The following is a 21,666-nucleotide window of genomic DNA, read 5'->3' as shown; positions in this document are numbered from 1 at the left end:
AATTCAAAAAGTGGTACAATGCATGCACTGCGTCACTTTGTAACCCTTTGCACTACATTATGCCTGCGCCAGTGTAGGAAAGTACCATCTTGCCTGGCATGTTACCCTCATTTTTAACCTGTATGTATGTTGTTTTTGCCTGTGTCACTGGGATCCTGCTAGCCAGGATCCCAGTGCTCATAAAGTGCGCCCTGTATGTGTTCCCTGTGTGGTGCCTAACAGTATCACTAAGGCTCTGCTAACCAGAACCTCAGTGTTTATGCTCTCTCTGCTTTTAAAATTGTCACTGCAGGCTAGTGACTAATTTGACCAATTCTGATTGGCACACTGGAAAACCCTTAAAATTCCTTAGCATATGGTACCTAGGTACCCAGGGTATTGGGGTTTCAGGAGATCCCTATGGGCTGCAGCATTTCTTTTGCCACCCACAGGGAGCTCAGACAATTCTTACACAGGACTCCCACTGCCGCCTGAGTGAAATAACGTCCACGTTATTTCACAGCCATTTTACACTGCACTTAAGTAACTTATAAGTCACCTATATGTCTAACCCTCACTTAGTGAAGGTTAGGTGCAAAGTTACTTAGTGTGAGGGCACCCTGGCACTAGCCAAGGTGCCTCCACATCGTTCAGGGAAAATTCCCCGGACTTTGTGAGTGCGGGGCCACCATTACACACGTGAACTACATATAGGTCCATACCTATATGTAGCGTCACAAGGGTAACTCTGAACATGGCCATGTAACATGTCTAGGATCATGGAATTGTCACCCCAATACCATCCTGGTATTGGGGAACAATTCCATGCATCCCCGGGGCTCCAGCATAGAACCCAGGCACTGCCAAACTAACTCCCCAGGGTTTTCTCTGCAGCTACCGCTGCTGCCAACCCTCAGACAGGTTTCTGCCCCCCTGGGACCTGGGCAGCCCAGTCCCAGGAAGCCAGAATAAAGGATTTCCTCTGAGAGAGGGTGTTACACCCTCTCCCTTTGGAAATAGGCCTCTGGAAATGCTTTGAAGGGCACAGATGGTGCCCTCCTTGCATAAGCCAGTCTACACCAGTTCAGGGATCCCCCCAGCCCTGCTCTGGCTCGAAAGGAAAGGGGAGTGACCACTTCCCTGACCAGCACCTCCCAAGGGGAGGTGCCCAGAGCTCCGCCAGTGTGTCCCAGACCTCTGCCATCCTGGATGCAGAGGTGTGAGGGCACAATGGACACCTCTGAGTGGCCAGTGACAGCAAAAGGACCAGTGAATAGCTGCTGTCGCCTCAACCAAAGAACCTGTGGAGCTTTGCCTACATTTACTTCCATCTGCAGAGCAGCACCTCGAGGCCGCTAGTTCGAGGGCGGCGATGCCACTTTGCGGCCGCTAGGCTTGAAGGAGGGCACACGGGCTGAGGAGCCAAGTTGGAGTCACAGTGTTGGGGAAGATGCCCGTGGATCACGGGGTAAGCGACCCCCCCCATCACCACTGCAGCCCAGATGTCCACTGAAGCACAGGACCACCTCACTAGGCGACGCGACTCTTGGAAATTGCAACCTGGGAGGTCCTCACAGGGAGTATAGAACTGCATTGCACGGCTCCGGGTTGGTCCATAGAGGCAGTGTCTTAGAACCCCTTCCTGCCTCAACCCCAGTGGCGCGACTACAGGAGGATCACCGGCACAGCCCGGGAGGCTCAGACTACTGCTTTCCAGCAACGGGACTCTGCGGCTGACCCAGCTTTGATTTGGAGCATGCGGGGTGTGACATGGCCTGCGCTTGGGAGGAAGGAGTGCTCTTAAAGGGCCAGCACTACATTAAAGTCACCGGTGGCATAACGGTTAAAGGTTTCAGACCTTAACACGGAAAGTTGTAGTTTCTTGTCCACATGTATCTGTGGTCATTTCCCTACTTTCATTTTTGGAAATTTAAACCATTGCAGCTAATGTGGGCTGTCCCATTGGGTTCTACTGCCCACAGGCAGCGGCCATGTGTTTGAAAGAGAGTCTCCTGCGGCGTAATGGTTAATGTCACTAACTCTCACGCCGAGAGTTGAGGGTTCTACAGTAGGTATGTGGATAAACATTTCTCATTAACTTTGACTTAATTAATAAGCATACTGGTCATGCCAGCAAGGGACCCTGGTGACTCGGACATAGAGAAGTTTTTTGCTTTGCGACTTTAGGAGCTTGGTCGGGGCCACGCTTGAGACAGCACACAACCGAGTGGACTACTGTGAATTGTGCAGCAAAGTAACATGTGCCAGCCTCCTATCCAGGAAATCAGGTGGCCGTAATTGGTTGCAGCACTGGGCATGGAAGACCAGGGGCACATCGAACAGCCTGATGAAGTGGAGGAGATGCTGAGCAGGATGAGGATAGAAGCAGAGACGCACGGAAAGGAGTGGCTGCGCCAAAATATCACAGAAGAGCTAGTGGAAGGCCCCTGTGGACATCAGACAGATGGATCATTGGGCGCCCAGGAGGAAGCCAGGAACGCAGGCACCGCAAAGGAGTCTCAGCAAAGGCCAAGGGAGCAGCAGAGAGTCAACACCAGAGCCCCTAAGAGGGCCAGCGGCAACAAGAGGCTAGGGCGAGGGGCAGGCCCGCCACCTGCAGCCACCACAGCGATGGCAGACCAAGCATCTGGGACAGACAGAAGTCATCGGAGGGTGAGCATATCAGTGGAATAGTGAAAGAATGTTTAAAACTGTTTCCCCCTTGCTATTCAGTAAAAGCAGCGCAGCACAAAGTCAGGATCCCGAGGTGGGGAGGGTGAAAGACACAAGACCCATTGGCGGGGGCGGAGCAGGAGGGCAAATGATTAGGTGCAGATCCAGAGAGGGCTGGATCACTCACAGCAGTGTGGGGACAGGTACAGGGTAGTAAAGGTGCTGTAACAAAAAACCCGATAGAAAAAGTTTAGGCGCCAGAGGCATATGCAAGACCTTCACTGAGACCCCCCGCTATGACCACCAAAGCAACTGGATTAGCAAACGCTATCCTGTTATCGGTGAAAGAGAGAATATGGAGAAAAGAGTTCATCAACATATTTAACCTCCTAGAGATACAGTTAGAAGAGCTAGACCTTACCATGTGAGATAAAAAGGAAGAGGATAGGATGGAACGGAAGACGATGAGGAAGGAAAGAAACTTTGACAACTGGTTGGATGCATTCAGGGTTATGGCATGTGTCATAGTGGAATAGTTCCTCCACTGCGCAGCAGATCTTTGGTTTTACGAGTCCAAGATACATGAGGCACACAGACAATTCCAAGGTGATGCCTGGCTGGGAGTATGACAAGAGTTTCAGGCTAAAAATGTAGACTCATCCTGAGATGGTGTGGAACAAAACTGATGTGTCTAGTTACATCCATAAAATGTTGGTAGCCAAGGAGGTCAGGGCATTGACAGGAAAGGGTGAGCAGCCCTTTCAGACCACCCATTTCAATAGGAAACATTAGAAGTGTGGGGTGATACAGAGGTTCAAACTGGGACAAAGCTGGAAAGCACCCAGGGCCAGGGAACCACCAGCGATATGCTAGAATTACGTCAGGAAAAAATGCCCGAGGGGGGTGGGTTACACATTTAGGCATGCGTGTTCCTCTTGTAGAGGAGATCGCACTAAGGGGGATCCCAGGGAATGGGCAAATTTCCAGCTAGCCAAATCCCCCATCATTACTCACATGCACAGGAGGTCATCTAATGGTTACTACAATAAGGAAGATGCAGGTTTGCCAGTCAAGGGTTTTGAGGAAGGATTTGTGATACCATTTACAGGCAACGCTGCAGGGGATGGGGGTAGGAACCTAAAATCTGCAGAGAAGCACCCGGATGTGCTGCAGCAGAAGATAAAAGAAGAGAAAGACTTAGGGTGCATAGAGGACCCACTCCCCTTACCTCCCCCCAAGGACTTAATCCTCTCCACCCTTGGGGTAGTTCCCAAAAAAGAGACAGGCCGGTAAAGACTTATACACCACCTCTCATTTCCCAAAGGGACCTCAATCAATGACAGGATCCATTCAGGGACATGCACAGTGGAGGACACCATTGACATGGTGAAGGCAGCAGGAATGGGGGTGCTGATTGCAAAGGTAGACACTGAGTTTGCCTTCCGATTCTTCCTGGTTCACCCACGGAGTTTCCACTTACTGGGTTTCCAGCACGAGGGCAAGGAATACCTTAACAAAGCCTTACCAATGGGCTGTTCCATATCATGCTCATATTTTGAGCGTTTCAGCACATTCTTAGAGTAGGCACTGCACACATGGCACTCACAAGGGGGCACTTTACACTACGTCGACAACTTCCTATTCGTAGGGCAGGCAGGCTTGAGAGAGTGTCAAGCAGATTAAGAGCATTTCAGGAGCTAGCAAAGGATCTAAGAGTTCCCCTTACGAAAGAAAAGACAGTGGGGCCAACTACATTCTTAGTGTTCCTGGGCTTTGAGTTGGACTCAGTGGCGGGGACATCCAGGTTGCCAGAAGGGAAGGTCTCAGAGCTGAAAGTAGAGATCAGGGCTCTATGCAGCAAAGAAAATGCATCCCATAGAGAGCTACAGAGAATGACTGGAAAGGGTCATACCAGCAGGGCGAGTGTTTGCAAGGCGTTAAAGCAGATTGACGTCAGGCGTACATGAAAAACACAAACAAAATATAGTGTAGCACACAAAGACGCTTTTTTCCAATCAAATTATAGTAATCATTTTGACCACCTTAGTGATTACATTGGATAAATGTATGAAGAAAGGGGAAAACATGAAGATATCAAATACAAAAGCAAATGGGTGTAGACATTCTCTTAATTGTTGCCATCATTAATAATTTATGTTTCTTCGTATTAAAAAAGCATTGTATGACTCATCGCATCTATGATTTATAGAATATCATAAAAGATTTTTGAAAATTTGAAAAATCAATGTCCATTCATATAAAATTCCATTTGGCACTGGAGCCCAGATATTCAGTCTTTGTAAATCCTCAACCAATGGAAGTAAACTTTAGCCCGTACGATGTTCAGTCCATTCCAGGACTTTATCAAGGCTTATCTTCTATTCATATTAAGCTCCAAATTCCAAATTCAGTAGAATCCAACACTTATAATGTTTTGCTTATTTGCTTTTCAATGTCCTAGTTTGACTGAATATCTGGGCTCCACTGCCAAATGGAATTTTATATGGGTGGACACTTTGTTTTTTCAAATTTTCAAAAATCGTTTATGTTATTCTATGAATCATGGATCCGATGAGTCATACAATGCTTTTTTAATACAAAGAAATATAATATTATTAAAGATGGTAACAATTAAGAGAATGTTTACACCCATTTGTTTTTGTATTTGATTTCTTCATGTTTTCCCCTTTCTTCATACATGTATCCAATGTAATCACCCAGGTGGTCATAATGATTACTATAATTTGATTGGAAAAAAAAGAGTCTTTGTGTGCTCCACTATGTTTTGTTTTTGTTATTAACTGGTTCTTTGATTCCAGTTTACACATGGTGGCAACAGATGTGTTATAGTGTTTTGAGCATAGTGTTTTGAGCACCAGCAATAGGCACATCCGATTTGAAGGAATTAGAGGGATGTGCAGCTAATTGAAGTCGTTGCTTGCCTTTTGTTTTTTGAAGTACATGAAAAACATTACCATGTCAGACTGGTGGCCGGTGTTAAAGGAGACCTAGCCATGTGGGCTGCTTTCCTGACTCATTTCAATTGACTCCTTTTCTGGAGAGAAGAATGGGTGACAGCAAAACGGATAGTCCTATTCAGAGATGCAGCAGGCAGCCACTGTTCCTGAGCTATACTGGGAAAAGAGTGGTGCACAGGGTGCTAGCCGGACAGGTGACACAAGTTGGGTATCACAGGCAACATCACCTTCCTCTAGCTATTCCTCATAGTGGTAGCCCTAACAGTGTGTAAAAAAACTGGGTAATATGAAGATCACACTGTGGTCCGACAATCAGACGGTGGTGTTAGACATTAATAGAGGATCAGCAAAGTGCCCAGACATATTTAGGCTCATGAGATGCTTGGTTAGATTGCAACTCATGGGCTACTTTGACACCCTTTCCAAGAGAGCTATATGAGCTGGCAGAGCAGACCTGTCCGTACTAGTGGAGCACGTCCTCACACCCGGCACCACCACGTGTTACTGCACATACATCAACACGCTGATCGCGGGGGTTCGCAGTCACTAGGGGACCCAGAAGCCACGGCTCGGGTGGTGGAACGCCTTATCAAATAGGCATCCTAACAGAAGAAGTCAAAGTCCTGGGCACAGGCCCACTTAGCAGCAGTGGCCCATTATTTTAAGATATAAATGGATAGGGACCCCACTGCCTCTCCTACATTAAAGCTTCCTGAAGGGTTGGAAACGCCTCTAGGGGAAAAAGCAGGACACACAACACCCCATAGATTTTGATAAGCCGATTAGGGTAATTAATGCCGTAAAAACAGTAGCAGACAGCCCATATGAGTACTCACTAATCAGCGTGGTCTTTACAACTGCATTCTTTGGGGCTTTTAGGTTAAGCGAACTGATGGCTCCAGCAAAAAAGGAGGCAAGATCAGCCTGCTTACAAGCCTCAGACATTAGGCTGGAGGCAGAGAAGGCCCATCTGCTACTCAGGAGATCAAAGGCAGATCAGCTGAGCAAGGGCACTTGGGGACAGATCAGTTGCATAGAAGACACAAGGTGCTGCCCAGTGTGCTGCTTGTGGGATTACGTGGCAGTACGCCCCATTGGGGCGGGCCCACTCTTCATACACAAGATTGGGGAGATGCTGAGCAAATACCAGTTTTTGGCAGTCATGCGAAAAGCCCTAGGTCAGGCAGGTTACACCTGCTCCTTGTTTGGGTGCCATTCATTTAGGATAGGGGCGGCCACCAAGGCAGCACGGCGCGGCATGTGCTACATCAGGATGGCATCAAGGCAGTGGGCAGGTGGCGCTCCAGTGCTTACAAGGTGTATACATGTCCACATTTGCTATGAGCAGGACATGTCCTCCCGTGATGACAATTGACAACGCATACAGAACACCTCCGCATGCCTCATCCTTGACATCCCCCCCCCACTGCCACATCACAGCCCACCTGAGAGACCTGCACTGGCTCCCCGTCAACAAGAGAATCACATTCAAACTCCTCACCCAAGATCACAAGGCACTGCAAAACACTGGACCAGAATACCTCAACAGACAGCTCTTCTTTTACACCCAAAGCCGACAACTTTGCTCCTCCAAACTTGCCCTCACCACCGTCCCACGCATCCACAGAACGACTGCCGGCAGCAGATTGTTCTCCCACCTCACCGCCAAGACGTGGAACACTCTTCCCACCCACCTGCGTCAGACAAAGGACCTACTTACCTTCAGGAGACATCTCAAGACATGGCTGTTCGAGCAGTAGCAGCCTACCCCTCCCCATAGTGCCGTGAACCCATCACGGGTGAGTAGTGCGCTCTTCAAATACTCTGATTGATTCATTGATTTGGTTACCTCGACTGGCGCTCAACCCAGAACAGTCTGGGTGGTCGGGCACTCATTTATCCATAGAATGCAGGCTTGGTGGAGCCACAGTGCAGGCAGACAACAAGGAGTACTAAAGTCTATGGTCATCAAATGGTGGGGCTATCCTGTCATGAGATGGGGGCAGCTTTCAGCAACACTTGACAGGCTACGCGCAGTGGCCTCCAAACATCTAGACGTTTTAATCATACATCTGGGGGGCAATGGCCTGGCTCAACTGGGCAGGAGGGACCTCCTTAACGACATTCGGCTGGGCTTAACAGAAACGGCAAAAGCATTTGGCTGCACCACCATAATTTGGTCTGAAATTGTCCCCATGCTCACATGATCAAATTGCAGTCAGCAACCACTGCAAGGGGAACAGGCTAGAAAGCGTCCGGCATGCATTAATCCACCCAAGATGTTGTATGTCCCGGACGGGGTGCACCTATCCAAGGAAGGAATGGAAGTTTTCTGGGCAAATCTATGGGCAGCCCTAGTCCAGCAGGCTGCTCATGAAAAAGATACTCAGCAACCTCTGATTATGTACCTAACAGCAGTGTATGATTTATGATGACACGTCAGCCATGACTGATTTATGACCATTTGGCAATGATTTATGACTCCCCTGATTGATTAATGACCATGTGGCGATAAGTTATGATGCCTCCATGATTAATGGCAATTGATGTTTGACCTGGTGATCATGCATGCAAATAAATAATTGCGGCCTAATATCCCACAATCATTTGCAACGTGTTTGGTTATTATGTTATGACAAAGGTAAGTGCACAAAAAGGGGATTGGAGTGTTCCAGGTGCGGGAGTTATATTCAGGCTGAAAGAAATCTTAAGATAGCCCTGAAGAAAAGATGGCCTTATCCTCCAGCAAGAAAATACACCTTGCTTTACCTGGGGTGCAGCAAACATGTAGAGAATGAGGGGTTCGTCCTTTGGGATCACACACCAACTCCTCAGGCCAGCCTTTCCACCTTTATCCAGCAGTTGTAGGAAGCTGCACACCAGGCTCCTCCCTGACACCTCTGCTGATTCCTTCTGCAAAAGAAAGCAGGGAGTTGGATCACTAGGAAACTCCAAAGCACTTCTCCAGCAAGCAATATATTATTGCAATGTAAAATGGAGAATTTGGGTTGACTGGGGCAGAAAGAGGGGGGAAAGGGGAACAAGAGGAATAGAGGTTTTCAACTAAAGAGGAGGACTTTCGAGTGGGGGCGGGGGATAGCAGAGATAAAAAGCCAAGTACAGCGAGGTAATCAAGAGAGAAAAAGAGAGAGAGAGAGAGAAATGGGTTTACGAGTCAAACTGATGTGCTCGGCTCTTGCATACCTTTAAATATTATTTCAACGTACGATATTAAAACAGATTTTTGTTTGAAGTGATTAGACAGCAACAACAATTTGATTCATAATCTAGATCAAGTAGTTTTGGAGTTGAAAATTAAAAAAATGCTTTGATAGGACCAGTTGCAAGCACACATCGTATATTTCAGGCTCGCGTGTGGCGATAGTCCTTGTAATTAGTCGGGATTACTTCTAACATCAGCTATGAATTCGGGTTAATAGTTGATTGAGGTAGAACAGGGTTAACATTTCACCTCTTGGAGGCATGATTTTTTTATTGCTTTATTCTAGATTAAACACACAACAGGAACTGCTGCAGTAAAACATCACTATGAAGAATTTTCCTTTTAAAAACAATCATAATGTTGTCATCAAAGAAGTATAATGTCAGAGGAGGACGAAAGTTATATTTATTCCTGCAATGTGTCGTTTTGTCATAGTAGGACAGTGTGCTTGTCACAAGTTAGCACTGCTCTTACTAATTCATTCAGACAGGAAGTCACAGACATTATTTAAATTCATTAGCACCCTAATTTTTTTCCACAAAATGCCATTTAAGATTTGGCGGAGATAGGGCTCCATCCTCGGCTAACCCTCAATCTCATTTAGAGCAGTGGGGACCGACAGCAAAGCCTCAGCAGGGTCTGCGTTCTTCAACCTATGAACCCCATTGACCATCCGCCACATGACCATCAGGTCAGTTTTAGGGAGTGTCGTCCAACGTCTTCAGCTGCCCCTAACCGGTACCCGAAAAGGCGGACTAGAGAAAGAAAAGAGGCTCAGCTTCCCCCTTCTGCAAAATAAATCCTCTGAGCAACGGTGCCATTTAATTTTTCTACTTCAGAAACAAGCCCCCGCTTTAGAACCAAACCAGGGGTCGGACAAGCCCTGGACAAGCAAGGTGGCTTTCAAGGGCCGCTCCTAAACCCCTCTCTGAGTCAACCCTACCTGCTTGTCTAGGAGTGCTTCCCCCGCACCTGCAACTCGCCCTGGTCGCAACCGCCTCGCATTTTCCGCCCAGCAGCGAGCTCCCCCCGACGGCCTACAGCGCGCCCTGATGCTGCACTCCAGGCAACCTAGGACTGCAGCACTTAGGCAACAGAAAACATGTGCCAAAAGCGGAGGGACTGGAAAACGATGATTTGATATTCGCGTATATACACCACGTTTCTGCGATAACCCCTCCTCTCCCAAGTCAGGCGTGAAACCATTAATGGAGCTGGCTTTTTTCAAGATTTTGCAATGAAGATCCGATAAAGGGTAGGGACATTGTATGTATATGTGGGTGTGTCTAACATGGCTTATGCAATTGTTGTGGCTTGCCAAGTGTGGCAAATGTTTTTTGTATTCCTTTTTGCTATTTATTTTACTGAATCGAGCTTGTTTACCTTGCCATTTTATGATGCTTCCACTATAAGAATGCATTAAATGAATGCTAGACATGGTGTAGGGGTTTGTGAGGCATCTGTGCAGGTCTGAGTGGAGTAGGAGAGTACAGTGTTGGATTTGTTGGAGTGTCGTAGAGTGGAGTAGGGGAAGTAGAGTGTTGTGCAGTTGAGTAGTAAGAGTAGAGTTTAGTGGTTCAGTGGCAGAGAATGTCGTAGAGTGGAGTGGGGTGGAAAAGGGTGGAGTGGGTTGGAATGGTTTGAGGTAGTGAATAGGATTGGAGTAGATTAGGGTAGATTGAATTGGGGTAGAGTGGGATGCACTGGTGTGAGATGGATTGGATTAGAGTGGGGTGGATTGAAATGGGATGAGGTGGATTGGAACGGGGTGGATTTGAGTGGAGTGGATTAGATTGGATTGGGGTATGTGGTTTGGATTGGAGTGATAGGGCTAGGGTGAGGTGGACTGGATTGGGGTGGGGTGGATTGGATTGGAGTGGAATGGATTAGATTGGACAATAGTGGGTTGAATTGGATTCCGGATTGGAGTAGAGTGTGGTGGATTAGAGTAGGGTGGAGTGAAATAGGCTGGGGTGGACTGAATTGGGGTGTGATGTGCAGTGGGATGGACTGGTTTGGAGTGGGTGGGGTGGATTGGACTGGGGGATTGGAGTGGATGGAATTGATTTGAGTGAGTGGATTGGGTTGGATTGGAGTGGAGTGGGATAGGTTGAATTGGAGTATGGTGGGTTGGATTAGAGTGGGGTGGGCTGGACCGGAGTTGGGTGGATTGGATTGGAGTAGGGTGGATTGGAGTGAGGGGGGTGGATTGGACTGGAGTGGGGTGAGTTGGAGTGGATTGGATTATGGCGAGGTGTATTGGATTCAAGTGAATTAGGTTTGACTGGGCTAGACTAGATTGGTGTGGAGTGGATTTGATTGGCGTGGGGTGGATTGGATTGGAGTGAGGTGGATTGTGGTAGATTGGAGTGGGGTGAATTGGGATGGAGTGGGTGGACTGGACTCGGGTGAGGAGGACTGGATTGGAGTGACATGAACTGGAGTAGGGCAGATTGTTTTGGATCAGACTGCTTTGTTTTGGATTGGAGTTGGGTAGGTGAAAGGGGGCCAATTTTTTATCATAACGTGGAGCAAAGTAGAGTAAGGGAAGATTGTTTTGGATTGGAGTGGGGTAGATTGGTGTGGGGCATATTGAAATGGATTGGAGTAGGGCAAGTTGTTTTGGATTGAAGTGGGGCAGATGGTTTTGGATTTGAGTGGGGCAGATTGTAATGCAGTGGATTGGAGTGTGGTGGATTGGATAGGAGTGGGGTGGATTGGGTTGTGTCGGTGGAATGGATGGGAGTAGGGCAGATTGGATTGGAGTGGGGGCAGATTGAGTGGGGCGAATTGGGATGGAGTGGGGTGGATTGTATTGTGTGAGGTGGATTGGATTGGGGTGCTGCGGATTAGAGTGGGGCAGATTGTTTTGGACTGAAGTGGGGCGTATTATAGTGGAACACATTATTTTGGATTGGAGTGGGGCAGATGGTTTTGGCTTAGAGTGGGACAGAATGGAATGGGGCAGATTGTTTTGGAATGAAGCAGGGAAGATTGGAGTGAGGAGATCTGGAGAGGGGCAGATTATGTTGGATTGGAGTGGGGCAGGTTGTTTTGGATTGGAATGCAGCACATTGCAGTGAGGCAGATTGTTTTGTATTGGGGCATATTGGAGTGGGGTAGATGGGAGTGGGGCATATTGTTTTGGATTGGACTGAAGCAGATCGTTTTGGAGTGGTGCAGATTGCTTTGGATTGGGGTAGGGCAGAATGGAGTGGGGCAGATTAGATTGGGGTGGGTTGGTGTGGATTGGAGTGAGTGGTTTAGAGTGAGGTATACTGGTGTGGGGTAATGGGGTGGATTGATGTGGATTGTAGTGGGGCGGATTGGAGTGGGGTGTCCCGGGGTGCACGATTATGTGTTAAAACATAATTTCAGAAATTACACAAAAGAAAGAAACAATGTCCCTTTGCAATATTCAGAACAAGATAATCGCCTTTCTATTGAGAACAGCATCAACGATCAAAAACTAAAGAAAACATGAGTGGAAACTAAGAAAAAAGGACTTGGCAAAATAAAAAAAATTAAATATAGAAAATAAAATTTTGCAATTTTGTTTGTCCTGCTGGGCACGTGTTTGCCAGTGACAAGCCCTCTGTTTGCAGGGAGCTAGAAGTTAAAAAGAACAAAATAGTACCTCAATCCCATCAGGAGCAGTGGATGGGCACTGATTATGTTGAATCAATCAGTGCTTAGTCCAGTGGCGGCTGCTGCAAATCTCAAGTGGGAGGGCGACGGGGGATAAGGGAAATATATATTTTTTGAAACAACTCACCTGTCCTGCCGCCGATGCTGCTGTCCGGCTTGCTCCTCTTCTCTCCTGCTCCTGCTCCCGATGGTGTCCCAGCAGTCCCTGGGACACCAGCCCAGGCTCCCTATGCAATCGTGGTGCTGCTCTCATGTTATACCTAGCATGAGAGCAGCACCAGGATTGGTCTGACCAGCTTGGTCTACCACTCAGACAGTGCATAGGAGTCTTTGTTGGTTCTCCAACCCTGCTGTGCAATACAGCTGGGTTGGAGAAACCTAAGTGCGCATGTCTGTTTGGCCGGCCATATGTGCACTTTTAAGTGCACTCCAATGACTCCACTCCACTCCTCCTCCCCCCTCCTATGGCCTGGCTCGGCCAGCCTCACCCTGCACACACTGGCTCAGCCAGCAGCTGAAAAATAAAATGATAATAAAATACAGTTTTATTTTCAGCTGCTTGCTCTGAGCCAGTGGGGTGACGCTCCTCCACCACGGCGGAGAAGCCACCACTGGCTTGGTCTCTGCACCACAGAGAGAGGCGGAAACGATACAAGGCCTGCAGTAATGAATTACAAGGCTGTTAAAAAAAGTGCCATGCAAGCCAGCAAATGGTATGTGACAGACGGGTTCCAAGCTCTCTGTAAACAACAGAGCCTCGCTAGCGAAGCACATGTGCTAGTGCATGCACTTGCAGGCCGAACCCTAAGAAGGGCAGTGCTACAACTCTTGGGGTGTGGATAAATTGAAACTTAAGGTGTGTTTTGATATATTAAAATTGATTATCGTGCATATGTGAAAAATATGTTTATATCTTATTGACATGAAGCTAACATGATTCTATAACAACAGACTCCTTTCACTATCCCAGCCGCGGGGAGAAGGTAGCGGTCATACCAGCTGCCTCCCCACTAGTTGTATTATGCGGCGGGATCATCATATTATGACAATTCCCACCGGTCAGCCTGGAGGAACATTGCTACGGTATTGGTCTCAGCTCCCTTAAAGGAGCTGAGGCCAGTACCGTAGCAGTACAGCACCCTCGAAATGCGCACAGTCTGCAAAGCAGATAGTGCGCATTCTGAGGGTGGTGGCAGGGGGGGGCCTGCACTGCCCATGAACTGCCATGACTGAGCATGAGTTAGACTGCTGTCGGCACGTCTGGAACCATGTTTCTGGCGGGGACGGCGGTCCCATGGCAGTCTGACAACCAGCGTCGTAATGTGGCGGTCGGGCTGGCTGGAGTGCGATGGTCCGACCACCACCACAGCATCAGTGGTCCTTGGACCATCAATGTCGTAATCAGGCCCTAAGCATTTGCCTAGAAATACATTTGGCTTGAGGGAGTCTAGTACCCTATAACTTATGCTGCTAATAGATGTGTTCTTGACATTCTTAGACAGGTCTGGTAGGTAGCTTATCCTCCAAAAAAATAAAAAACATACATTGTTTATATTGTAAGTCATTAAACTCTGATAATTATTGACCTGAAACTTTTGGTATAGTTTACAAAATAGCTGTCTTTGTTTCCATTACCAATTGTAACTAGGAGGTGGGATGTGAATATTATGATTGCAGGACTGATTGCGTAATCAAATGTCTTTGTCCAACTTATGAGCTTCAGTGCTCAAATATGTGACTATAACTTGTGCCATAAGGTAACTATAACTCGCGCCCCCGCCATACACAGTTTTTTCGCAAAAATGTTTACAGCAAATATTACACTATTATAAATTATGTTATGAGAGATGGGATGGTTGCCTGAATCTGTGGAGTAATTGGCAATGCATGGCGAGGGCGCGGGTTATAGTTACCTTAGGGCACGATTTATAGTTACTTAAGGTAACTCGAACTATAACTGGTGAATTTCTGTGGTTTGGTACAGTTAAAATCTGAGCCTAACTATAACGTCCCTGTAACCATTAGTTTTTTAAGTGAATTTCTATGTTTTTTTAAATTCTATTTCCTAACTATAACGTCCCTGCAACCTCTGTTTTTTTCAGTGAATTTCTATGTTTTTTTTAATCATATAGTAATTTTAATTACTATACTTTAATTCAACCCCTGCTGTGCAAGGCTTTTGGTCATGCACAGCGGCGTACGGACAGAGGGCCTGGGCCAACACCCTGTAAGCACCCAACCTTGCACTGTGCACAGCCTTCACCCTTCTGCAGGGGAGGTTGCCCGCAAGACCTGGCCTGCAGCCAGACCCTGTGGCCAACACCCACTAACCACCCAAAACCACAATGTGCACAGCGCTCTGGCCGTGTCCAGCAGTAGTTGGCCGCGGCTTCTCTCGATGTGAGAGGGTGTATCTGGGGGTGAGAATGGCTGTCAGATTGTCTGTCTGGGTGTGAGAGTGCGTACAGCAGTGTTTTACTGGGTGCGTCAGTGTGTTTACGGGTCTGTGAGTGCGTGCGTGAGTGTCTGAGTGGGTCTGTGAGTGGGTGCATAAGTGTTGGAGTGGGAGAAATTGATTGAAAGAGAGAAAGAGAAAGTGAGAGGGAAACAGATATTGTTTTAAGGCTTTGGTATCTTCTACTTAGAATGAGATATTTGTGTTCAATTTAGAATAAAAAAATATTTATTATTAAAAAAAAAAATGTTTTTGTTTTTAAAGAAAAGGAAATAAGTCCAGCTGGACTTGAACCCCTGAGCTACGGGGGTTGTGATTTAAAAAAAAAAAAAAAAACAATTAAGCTCTTTATGGGCTTTCTTGGACCTTGAGGAAGCCTTCAAGGGCTCCCCCGCAGTCCCTTTTCAATTCTATATATATAATATGTATATATATACATATATATATATATATATATATATATATATATATATATATATATAATATAAAAAATTATATATATTTAAAAAATGTAATTTGGCACCGCGATCCCAACATATTATTTTATTAATTTATTATTTATTTCCATAAAATGCCATTTATAGGCTACCTGCACTGCGGGGGAAACCTTAAGGCCAAACCAAGGCCAGGAGGCACTGTTACTAGTACTCCACTCAGCCATCACTGCATCCTCTTCACCAAATACCCTTGTTTGTTAGCTCCCAATTGTAGTGTACTCAGCTGGGAGGATAACATTTGTCAAGTGTGTGTAATAAAGAGACTAACATGACTGTCAAGGCCATGAGGCACTGTTATGGTTGCTCCACTCAGCCAGCCCTGTGTCCTCCTCACCAAATACCTTTGTTTGTTAACTCCCAATTGTGGTGTGCTTACTTGGGCAGATAACATTTGTATAGTGTGTGTACTAAAGGGAGTGACATGACTGCATCTCCCAGTAGGCCCAGTGTCTGTAACTCCAACCACCAACACAGTATTCTCATGTTCAAAGACCCCTGTGTCTTAACTCTCTATTGACGTGTACTCACCTGGGAAGATACCATATGTATAGAGTGTGTAGTACAGGGAATTCCATGGCTTCAAATCACAGGAGGCTTTCTTATTGTCACTCCAACCACCAGTCCAGGGTTCTGTTCTCCAAAATGCATGTTTTGAAACTCACACATGAAGTGTACTCACCTGGGGGGATGACATTTCTCAGGTGTATGAAGTAGAGGGAGTGACATGACTGCCAATGTCAAGAGGCTGTATCTTTCCTACTCCAAATACAAGCCCAGTGTTTACTTGTCCAAATGCCCTTGTTTGTCAACTCTCAATGGAAGTGTACTTACCTGGAAGGATAACATTTGTATACTGTGTGTAGTACAGGAGTAACATGACTGCAATCCCCCGAGAAGGACCTGTTCCTGTAACTCCGATCACCAGGCCAGTGTGCACTTGCCCCAATGCATCTGTTATTGAACTCTGAAGTTTACTCACTTGGGAGGATACCAATTGTCAATTTTATGGAAGTAGAGTGAGTGACATGACTGCAAAGCCCAAAAGGCCCTGTTACAGTGATCTGATACTCTTTTCTGGGTGAGTAGAGGAAGACTCCATCTGTCCGGTCTAGACACATAAATCTGGCCTTCAAGAGCCCAAAAGCCTGCTCCACAACCTGCTGTGTGCCTACATAGGTCTCATTGAAGCCTGGCGTAGGTGGATTTCTTACTGGTGTCAACAATCAGGGATGGTTTGGATATGCAGAGTCTTCTGTAAAGGAATGGGACATATTTGCAACAATGAGACCCACTCATCTTAAATGTGGCACCAGACATTACACATACACAAACAGGACAGATATGACTTACCAGCCAGCCAGGCCCTCTCTGGGTACAGTTGTGACATCAGCTGGGGTATGGTGCTGTTCTGTATGATGAAGGAATCATGGACTGGACCTGGATAACGGGCATAGGCCTGTGATATGTACAGATCTGCCAAACATACAACTTAAACGTTGATGAAATGGAAGTTCTTTCTATTGCGGTATACTTGTTCATTGGCATGCGTTGGGACCAAGCCAACAGAGGAGCTGAAGAGGAGCTGAAGAGGCTAGTTGATGAAGTCCTGCCCCTGTATGGACAGCTCTATCGTGACCCAGAACAGGGGATAAGTAGCTCATGTGCACAGTTTATCCCGTACTTCAACATCCTTTCCCTCCTCACAGGCTAGATTGTGGCCATGAGTGCCAGTTTGACTACTCATGTGTCTGTAGGTGCAGTCTAAGTGGCATCAATGGGAAGGTCAATGTGCAGGTACCAGTGGCCAGTGCCATATGTTGAGTTTCTATTGTATTTTGTGGGTTCGTTGGGTTCCTAGATCCTCCTTATCTTGGGTGTACATAACTAGGTGAGGAGCCATCACTGCCATCCACGTACATCTCTTTTCTCATGATTGTTGTTTGTGTCAGACAACATGTATGTGCATGACAACATGGGCTGAGTATGCATGTTGTATGAGTCAGATGAGAGCGATGGGAGGAATGTGTATGGTGCTCCAGATATTTCCTCACACATCTGCCCTGTTAGAATGTTGTTTTGAAGACATAGCATGACTCTCTCTGCCCTTCAGGTTGCCACACACACCACATGCCAAGTTGCTGTTGCCTACATGATGTACTGGCAGGAATGGAAGTGATGGGAATGTAATGTCATGTAGGTTCTGTCGGCTCAGCCTGCAGAGACCAGGGCCTGTCACATGTATTTCCCAGTATGGGTCCTAGTCTAGCCTGGGGTGGAGTCAATGTGGCTATACAACTGTGGCAGATCCTGTCATGTGGGAAATGTGGCTTTGGTATAACATTCTGCCCAGAAAGCCTCATTCCTTTGATTAGATTGAGAATGGATCCAGATGTAAGATACTGATCTGGTCCACATGTGCACTTAGCATCATGGTCAATGTGTGTCTTTGACTCATGGCAGGGCCCTTACTCCCACAGCCCTGTTGTCGCCTTATCACATCTCAGTCAGGTTGTTAGAGAATGTCCACATGGTATCAGTAAAACTGCTTAGTCATTGTAGGGCCTGAGCAGGGTGGTGGGTTGGCCTGCAGATTGGGAATTTTATGTCTCTAGTCATGGCTTGTATGTGTCACACTTGAGGAGTATTGACAAATAGGAAAATTTGAGCCTGATGTTACTGACATGTCTGTGACTTCACCATTTGTGATGAGACTTGTGAACATGATCTCTTGATTTGTCTTTTGCATCCAGGCAGGCCAACGGCCATCAAAAGAAGGGAATATGGAGAGCCATCACCAAGAAGGTGCGGACCATGGGGGTCCACAGCCAGGTGGAGCGCCCATTGTAGAATACGGTAGGGCCTGAGACGCTGGGCCCAGAAGATTGCGGAGGCTAGGGGTGTCCTCCCAACACGGGCGGGGATCCCGTTAAACCATGACCCGCCAATGTCCTGCATTCTGGCAGTGGCCTATCAGGAGCTTGACGGGCTTTTGAGGGCAGCACAGTGGCCACAAGGGGGTGACTACAGGACATATTCCTGCCTGTCCCATTGACAGGTGATTGAGTCAGGTTCTGACTGTTCCCTCTGACAACTTGGGTGAGCCATGTGTCACACAGTAGACGAGTGAATGTTTGTGTAGCCATGTCATGTGTTGTATACCGATGTGCCTTGCCTGTTGCCTCAGGGACCAAGGAAACAACTGGGTGGAATCCACAAACCACTTGCTCTGCATGGACGACATATGGCTGTATACATTTATCAATCAAATACTATTTGTGGTTGTAGTGGGTGTAATTTATATGCAACAGACTACTTCACCTAAGTGTTCCAGGCCAAAGGTAAGTAGATGATGGATCACTGTCCTCTGCCATGTGTCTGGGTAAATATGTATGTAGGCATCTGCCACCCAGAGGCTAGTTGTCTTCAGCCTATGATGGGTGCTGGTGCCTCACTGCAGTCTGTAACGTGAAGATGGCCAACATACATTTAACAGGGCTTACATGCATATTCTTTGTGTTGTAATTTTTTATTAGTATTTTCTATCATTGAACAGGGCTATAGAGCAAATAGAATCGGGAGTATACAATCTTTACAGTTTATAATCACTGTTTACAGACATGCCAAATGAAAAAGCAATTGAAACCAGTGTTAATATTTACATTTGAGAGCCAGTATTGCTAGCATAATGGTCTTGTGTCAACAGTCAAGGTGTAGAGATCGGGAGAGTGTTCGAATCTCATCAGCGTATGATATAACTATAGACATCGGATGCATCCATTCCGTGGTACTGCTATAGAACAGTACCAGTATGCTAGTGGTAGTATTTAGCAATTGTTTAATAACCTCTCATTAGCATAGTCTGAGTCTCTCACGGGGTTGGGTCATTGTATGGTTATTTGTGTCTACCCTAGTAATAGCCCTTCTCTGACGAGTTCATGGGGCCAAAAGGAGGATAGTTGCACAGAGGGAATTATAGAGACTCGATGAGTAATGATGTGGGGATAATAGATTTGGGCGGTCTCCGTGAGAGGGGTGCTAATCGAAAATAGATGGATTGTTCTATCCTAATATGTGTGAGCATGGTTCGCGGTACGGGTTAGTTTGACGAAAAAATAATCTAGTGCTAAGGATGGGGGTATTCCTGCAAGCAGGGGGGATTCAGTTTAGTAGAATAGTGTTGGGGAGAATGATTATGGCAATAATCCTGAGAAGGAAGGAATGATGATAACAATGGGATAATAACCCCAATTATAATAATGGCAATAATAATAAGGAAAATAACAATGATGATCGAGGTGATGATAATGAGAGCGATGGTGACCGAGGGGGGGGGTGAGATCGTAGAAAAAGAGGGGTAGGTGAGGTAATGGTGACGCAAATAGAGTCAGGGTTACAGGTCAGGCGGAATGATGGTGCTAGGAGATGGGGGGGTGATGACAGTAGTTTATTGGAGATGTTGATGTAGAAGTGGGAGTGTGGGGGGGGCGTTGGGGTTGAAAACATAAATCAGCTATACAGAATTGGGATACGGGGGAATAATCGAAGAGGACGTCATTGTTGAGGCGTCATTGTTGTGGCAACTCTATCAAGGGTATTAAAAGGGGGGATATGATATAGTTGAGGGCAATATTATGTGGATTAATGGGGAGGTGGTGATCTTTGTTTGCGTACATGCATATTCTTTGGATGCAGCTATAGGTCACTACTTTCCCTTGGTAAGTGGGGAAAGTCCATTGACATGATTTATGTGCCAGCACTGTTGCAAACATTCCTAGTGTCTACATGTCAGCATTTGTCCCTTTCTCTATATTAAACATTTGTGAGCTGCAGTTTCATGCATGGTTTGCCTATATTGAAGGGATCATGTCTGTATTCCCTCACATAAATGTGCATGGCACACTGTTTGTGGAATAGAACATTCCCAATGGGGCTACATTTCATGTAGTGCCACATACAGGAGAGCGCCATTATTTATTGGTTGACACATACTGTCACCCGTCATTGCATGTCATTTGGCATTTACAACTGCAGTACCAATTAGGGACATGACAGGTAGGCTTTGCGTTTAGAGCCACAATGTGTATATTTATGCCCTTGATTCAGCATCAGGTGGAAAGATGCACTGCCAATGTGTAATGGGTAAGGTTAGTGTCCTGACTGGTTGTAGGAGGCTGGCCTGGTTTGTAGTGGGTACCTAAGGTACTTACACCTTATACCAGGTCTAGTTATCCCTTATTAGTGAAATGTAGGCAATGTCTAGAAGCCAGGCTCTCTAGAGGTAGCTGTAGCTTAGCAGCCAAGGCTTATCTAGGAGACATGCAAAGCTCATTCAATACCACTGTAGTCACACGTTACCCACAAAGGTACTTTATTTTGGTGACACAAATACCAAAAATACCATAGAGACTGTACTCCCATAGGGGGTAAGTAATACACAAATTATATACACTAGTATGCAAAAGCAGGTGTAAAGACAGTTAGAAAACAGTGCAATTAGTGAAAATCACCAAAGTTAGAAATGTGCCTATGGGGAACACAAACCATATACTAAGAAAGTGGAATGTGAATGTCGGTTTCACACCTAGGCAAATGTAGTGTGTAGAGGGGAGGTGTGAGTACTAGAAAACCCCAAAGGTAAGTACTAGAAACTACCCCAGTGCCCAGGAAAGCAGGAGTAAAACAGTAACTTTCCCAGAAAACACACACAGAACTGAGAAAAAAGATTATGCAAGAACCAGAAAAGAGTGCAAGACACCAACTGTGGATTCCTGGACCTGAGGACCTGTGGAAGAAGGGGACCAAGTCCAAGAAGCACAGAAGAGTCCAGGGAGAACAGGAGCACCTACTAATCTGGATGAAGGTGCAAAAAGAAGAACCACTGGTGAAGAGGAACAGTCAGTATTGCCCCCAAGAAGACGGAGCCGGGTTCCTGGTTGGTGCAAGTGATGTCCCACGCCGGCTGGAGGATTGCAGCTTGGTTTGCGTCACTGGAGTCTGCCAACAAGCCTTGGCACACATAAAGCTTGTGGTTAGGTGAAAATGGCACTGCCTGGGACCAGGAAGGACCAGGTGGACTCTACCCAGGAGGGGGAGATGAAGGGGGCCTCAACAATGCAGAGAGCCCACAGTAGACCAGGCAGCGCACACAGCAGTCCCACAACAGGGGGACAAGGAAGGTGCAAATGAGGCCCACGCAGCATGACGACAAAGGCT

At 46.6% G+C, this 21,666-nt stretch overlaps 1 protein-coding gene across 1 annotated transcript in view; it reads right to left on the bottom strand.

The window, feature by feature from the left end:
• FGD2 (FYVE, RhoGEF and PH domain containing 2) overlaps positions 1-21,666 on the bottom strand; it is a 346,991-nt gene that overhangs the window by 29,567 nt on the left and 295,758 nt on the right. The window contains exon 15 of the mRNA XM_069238749.1: positions 8,400-8,543. Within this exon, the coding sequence (XP_069094850.1) occupies positions 8,400-8,543 (144 nt within the window). The remainder of the gene's footprint in view (positions 1-8,399; positions 8,544-21,666) is intronic.

Source organism: Pleurodeles waltl, chromosome 6 (assembly GCF_031143425.1).
Source record: "Pleurodeles waltl isolate 20211129_DDA chromosome 6, aPleWal1.hap1.20221129, whole genome shotgun sequence".
In the NCBI taxonomy this organism is placed as follows: Eukaryota; Metazoa; Chordata; class Amphibia; order Caudata; family Salamandridae; genus Pleurodeles; species Pleurodeles waltl.
Note: the sequence above shows the minus strand (reverse complement) of the source record. Positions and strands in the feature narration are given on the sequence as shown.